General features: G+C 43.3%; 1 protein-coding gene across 3 annotated transcripts in view; it reads right to left on the bottom strand.

The window, feature by feature from the left end:
- Positions 1-238: 238 nt before the first annotated feature.
- Positions 239-6,018, bottom strand: part of Mroh2b (maestro heat like repeat family member 2B) — a 70,324-nt gene continuing 64,544 nt past the window's right edge. For all 3 annotated transcript variants that reach the window (XM_005086509.3, XM_040757829.1, XM_040757828.1), the window contains 5 exons: positions 2,881-3,036; positions 2,458-2,589; positions 1,866-1,968; positions 864-929; positions 239-385 (listed from right to left, as the gene is read on the bottom strand). In XM_005086509.3, the coding sequence (XP_005086566.1) occupies positions 279-385; positions 864-929; positions 1,866-1,968; positions 2,458-2,589; positions 2,881-3,036 (564 nt within the window). In that variant the 3' untranslated portion in view covers positions 239-278. The remainder of the gene's footprint in view (positions 386-863; positions 930-1,865; positions 1,969-2,457; positions 2,590-2,880; positions 3,037-6,018) is intronic.

Below are 6,018 nucleotides of genomic sequence, written 5' to 3'. Positions count from 1 at the left end.
GCATCTGCTTGGATGTAAGTTTCTCAAGAGAGAGCATTAACTTGTGCAAAGCTGTGTGGTTGTCACCAGTCAAATAATAGGCTGTCTCTGAAATGAATTTATGGTATCTCTTACCAACAATACAAGCCATCTGAAAGGATCAGGAGAGTAAGGAATATATTTGAAGATTCTCATCTTAGGTGCCATATCTGCCTTCAAGAAGGTGTAAGTTTGTGAGTTCATAGGACAAAGACAGGAGTTGGTTTTAGAAAAAGCCTAGCGGTTTATTTCTTGATGGTTTACAGTGGGATGCTGGTCTCTTTACACCTTCTCAGGAGGGTCTGTAAGGCAGTTTCAGCAGCTCTCTGGACACTGATGCAGGGGTCCTGCCGAAGTGCTTGGAGGCCTGAGACGGAAAATTAAATGAAAAGGAGAGTCAGGCCAGCAACCCAGACAAGACCCTGTTCATACAGCCCTGTGGTGCTTGCTGTTCAGGGCAGTTCTGTGTGGGACCCAAGTCAATGCTCACCTCCTGCTCTAAAAGGGATGGGGAGAGGAAAAGGAGGTGAAGGAGGAAGAGGAAAAGGAAAGAATGAGGAGGGAGAGGAGGAGGAGTGAGAGGAGGAGGAGGCAGACATGATTCTTTTCTGATCATCAGGTTTAGACAGCAGAGAAACTCATGGTTGATTGGGAATGATGTCAGCAAAGGAGCAGAGCTGGAGGCTGCTACCAATTCATAGAAATTCCAGGGTCTGGGAAGCCTCACAAAGTGACTGGATGTCAAAGTGTTCTATTTCTGGGCTGATCTGAAACTTGGAGCAGTTATCCTCTCCTTTTCTAAGAACAGAACAAAAGTATGTGTACCAAGTAGGGGTGGTACTTACGCATGGTGAGTTGCTCTCGGTCTAATAACTCCACATATTGACTGGTCAAATGGAGAATAATGGCATCTAGAGTCAACAAAAGAAAAACATTACCAATTTCACTGTAAGGGGAAAGTGGGCCTGATTGGAACTAGTCAGAAGGCAAATGGACCAATCAATGGGTGACGGAACAGATTATGCAAGTCTTCATGCACCTCTGAGGCTAAAATGAGGAGAACTTCTGTTGGGTCTCAAACAATGTGTATGGAAATTGTTTACATGTCCAGTTCATTTGAGAAATTCAAAATTGGCTTTCTTTGGGGATGGGGAGAAGGTATTGTCAGATTTCAAAACTGCATGAAATAGGGTTTCTGCATGTGTCAAATTTATAGTATAATCAAGGCAATGAAAGCATGATCCAACAGAAATTATTTCAAATGGAGACCACACCAGTGGGTCTGTTTACTATGGGATGGGTGAGTTGGAAAAGGCTTACAGAGAACACTTAGGATTTCATAGTAGAAGCGTCTCTAGAGATTCACTTGTTTCTCTCTTTCACAGACATGGCAGGGAGGTGATCCAGGGAAGTGAAATCTTCTGTATACCACAGTGGAACTGAGGGCCCCTGTACGGACATGTTTCTCACTTTGATCATGCTGATGCCCATGTGTTCAGCTTGAGAATGCAGAATGTGGATCACAGGAAGGAATGGGGCAAAGCAAGGCATTTATTCTGTGGTACCAGGCTAGGAACCTGGACACCGGGAAAATTAAGAGCAAAGACTTCAGAGGGGAACAGTCAGGTCAGGGACCAGTGAGTACTGGTGAATGGGAAGAGGCTGTAAATTTTCATATGTGAAAGGAAAACTGATACTACAAGACAAACAGCACATTTCCTCCTACTTCCTCCACTCCTGCCTTTCTCCACCATACCAGTTTCACCCTGGGGCAGCTTTCAGTCAACGTGAGAACTAACCGGAAACGAACAGACACGTGTGGGTCAGGACTGGGAAAGGGGGCTCACCCGTGAGCTTGACAGCTGCACTCCTGATCATCTCCCAGCTGCTGCTGAAGAAGGTGAATGAATGTGTGTGGAGGATCCACAGAATTTCCTGGTTCTTCTTGGCCTGGAAGAGGGGTCGCTCATTTCATAGAGAGCATTTGGAAAGTGACCCTTATCATTCCATATGTCTTAGGAGAAAAACCCTAAAGGATAGTTAACACGCATGGCTGTTTGCAGATTGCCTGAAAGTTGTTTTACAGCCGTTTCAATAATGATTTAATAAGGAAGGCATTGAGGTTTAAAGAGCTAGTTAACAGATGTAGTTTCAGGACCACAGAAGAAAAGATCCTTAATTGGTCTTGAGGGAGAGGGTGATGTATGAGAATACTAGGAATGACTGCCATTCTTGCAGGGTTATCCTGGCCCTGTTTTTATTATTTCAAAAACAACAACAACAACAACAACAACAACAAAATAACACAGGAAATATAACAGATGTGGCCCAAAGAGGAGACTTCAGTCAGCTCCTCACTGGAGATTGATACCAATTATGTGTACCCTCCTGAGGTTTGTCTAGACTCCTGTCTAGCTATTTCAGTGGCTGCACACTCACCAGTTTCATGCAGAATTGCCTATAGAAATCCCTGGCCCGTGGCAGGTCCTGTTCAAGGAGGTGGTCTAATAGCCCATAGAGCTCCTGAAGGCCCAGGAAAGGGATGCAGATGATCAAGACATCACGGCAAGCCTAGAATACAGAGGATTTGTTATTGCAGTCTGTAAGACTGGGGTCATCTGCCAGAAGGGACTAACTAACTGCCCAATAACACAGTGAAAGGCACAGTAGAAGTCTGTGGCTTAAAAGAAAGAAAAAGTGGAAAAAGATGATGAAACACAATTCTGAATTGTCAAAGTGTCTTTTCAGGTTCAATTCTGAAAGGTGACCTCTGAGCTGGCTTCTGGTCCAGAGAGACCAAGCTAATTCATACTTCTCAGCCCTGGGGTAAGAGGAGGTAAAGGGGTCTGCAAATCTACTTACAGCTCCAATCTTAGGGTTCGGGTCCCAGAGGTGGAGAAGGAAGGAAGTCATGCTCTTTTTTACTTCTTCAGCAAAAAATAGCTTCCACCTTCTTCCTGTTAGGGACGCTAAATCCTCAAATAAGAAGATGGCAGTCAGTCTCACGTCATCTTGCTCCTGCGGTGACAAATGGATCTTCTCAGAGGGTATTCCCTGACAGAAGCCCTTTGGTGCCCACCCCACCTTGCCACACTTCAAGCAAAGGAAGGAAGTCTAGAATCTGGGCATTGGTGTATTCATGTCACTGCAATCCCCCAGACTCAGCTTTGGGTGATGTTAAAGAACTGAAGACTAGAAATTTTTCCTTTGTGGGAAGAAATGATTGCACAATGACAAACAGGAGAGTTGGTAGCAGGAGGCCAGGGAGGGTTCCTATTTATTCTATATTTTCATAAAATGTCCTAGTTGCACAAACCAGGCAGTGTAATTAACCCTGAAGCTATGAGTTGTCTTATCTAAGCTCTGTAAGTCCGGTGCTCTTCTAAATGCCAAACATTTTGTAAAGAGATGAAAAGTTCCTCAGGAATACTGACATTGAGTCTCAGGTCAAACAAAACCATGTGAATATGTGAAGTTATGGAAAATCTTATTTTTTCTCCAGGGTAGCTGAAAATGATTTCAGGGAGCACAACGAGAGATAATGGGGGAAGCCTCTGTTAGCACAAACGAGCAACTTGTTGAGGGGTTCAGAGTCACAACCAGTGAAAGAAGCAAAGAGGAGGCTTTTATTCAGGCCCACAGAACTCGTTTAAAAATTAGGCAATGTCTATCAAGCTCAATGTTCTCACTTTTCAGTTGAGAAAAACGGGTAACACTGAGTGAAGTGATTGGTTGAGGTGGCAGCGTAGGAAGAAGGGGATGGGAGCGTGGCACAGCCACGTGTGTTCAGCTCTGCCCTTCCCTGAGGTATCGTCATGCTTTGGGAATTACAGGAAAGCATATGCACACTGAAAGGAAAGCGGAAGGAAAGTCAGTTGACCACGGAATTGCATGCCTACCCTCCAGCAAAATGCAGGGGACAAAGCGTTACGGAGTCATGCACACTGTTGGGGAAGTCCTGCGTATATGTCAATAAATTACTGCTGGCCAATAGGAATCTAGATAGGTGGGGCTAGGAGTCCAGGAAGATTCTGGGAAGGAGAAAGACAAGAGATTCAACATGTGACGCCATGGGGGTAGGATGCCGGGAACTATTCTCCGGTAAGAAACATACTTAGATTAACAATTATGGGGTAATTACTTAAGGCAGAGCTAGCCAGTAAGAAATAAGCAAGGCCAACAGCTTCATAATTAATATAGCCTCCTGTGTGTTTATTTGGGACTGATGTGGATCTAGAACCAGGCTGGCGGGAAAGCGGCTCTGGAACCAGGCTGGCGGAACGGCTCCCTCTCAAGGAAAGCTTCTCTTAACACACACTTGCAGGAAGGTGACACTGCCAGAGGAAGGTTTGCACATCGTTAATAACATCTAGGTTTGTAAGATCTTTTCTCACATGTGATGGAATTAATCCCCACTGGGAGTGAGAAATGACTAACCTAAGAACCAGGAAGAGCTTGCTCCCCCACTTTTAAAATAGTGCTGTGTTTGCTTTTCTCCCCCCTTTAATATAGTGCTGTGTAACATTGCTTGGAAACTGTCAAGAAGACTTGCAGCTTACTTGGGGCTCAGATCCAAGAGAAATATTATCATTTCAACAAGAACTCAGGGAATCTAACAGATGGGGCCAGAAAAGCAGACATCAGTAAGTCCCTTGTGGAAGATCAATATCAATTATCTGTGTGGTGAAAAACATAAACTTTTCCCCCAGAAAATTCTACATTGGGTAGGAGTCCAGGAAGCATTTTTGAGGTAACTTGAGAATTAAATTAAAGAAAATTAAATTAAAGAAAAATTAAAGAAAACAGTTGAAGGTTGTTTTCATATGCTAGGCTACACTAGAATATTAAGTATAAAATGCAACATTTTAGAACTGTCAGTGGGCATATATTATATATTAAAACCTGTGGATCCCAAGCTAATAAATCATTGAAATTTCAGCAAGAAAGAGAAATAACTAAAAATATGGAGTAAGTAAATAGGGAAATGTTGTACTTGAAAGGCAATTTTCCCTTAAATTCTGTCTAATACTTCTTAGGCCTAAATAGGAGATTTAACTTAGTCAGTGGCCTATAAAATATATAGTGAATAGAAAAATTAGGTTTTTGAAATCGAAGTTTTCCATCTGGAGACCAGAAGATAAGGAGTTTAACGAAGTTTTACGGTTTATGAAGGGAAGCTAGCAGCTTTCCCAGAAATAGGACTTGAGGAGACATCTATAGACCTCAAAATATTAGGTTGAAGTTGTGAAACAGATTTTTACATCCACAGCAGTGAATAAACAAACAAACAAACAAACCAAAATACAGTTTGTGGAATACAAAAAGGAAATGACTCCCCTTCAGTTAGGGTTGCTAATTGAGTTTTTGTGATCAGTCAAATAAGTAACAATTTATGAGCCCCATAGTCCCTTCATCAGTTAACAGCTCTGCAGGTAGACAGTGAAAGCAGCTGCAGGCAATACAGCATCAGTATTGTGGCTGTGTTCTAATAAAACTTTATTGATAATGTAGAGTATAGGCTGGATTTGGTTCATGTGTTATAGTTGGCTACCTCCTGGATGAAATGAGTTCTTGAATTTGGAAAGCGGAACAGATCATGTTGAAGGAACTAGGAATTGTCCTAGTTTGTGTATTCCCTAGAGCAAATGAGGTGTGAGCAAATTACTTGGGAGATATACCCAGGAAACAAACCTGGGGAATGAGAATCAGATAGGGAACTGAAGAAAGTTAAGGAGCATTTGTGGGCGTGCTGACCTCACAGGCAAATAGTACTCAAACCTTCTGTGGAATCAAGAACCTAAGACATTTATTCAAGTTTCTCCCCAGGGCTAGCCTCGTTGGCAACAATTCTACCTCACTCTGCTTAGGTCAGTTGTGTTTTCTGGGCCAGGGAGCATGCTCAGGCAGAGAGATGCTGGGAGGCAGCAGCCTGCATGGAAGATGTCTGCAGATGCCCTCAGGAGTGGCCACGAAGTGCTGGTGGGGCACCCACAGGCTCCT

The sequence above is a fragment of the Mesocricetus auratus genome, unplaced genomic scaffold (assembly GCF_017639785.1).
Source record: "Mesocricetus auratus isolate SY011 unplaced genomic scaffold, BCM_Maur_2.0 Super-Scaffold_100015, whole genome shotgun sequence".
Lineage (NCBI taxonomy): Eukaryota > Metazoa > Chordata > Mammalia > Rodentia > Cricetidae > Mesocricetus > Mesocricetus auratus.
Note: the sequence above shows the minus strand (reverse complement) of the source record. Positions and strands in the feature narration are given on the sequence as shown.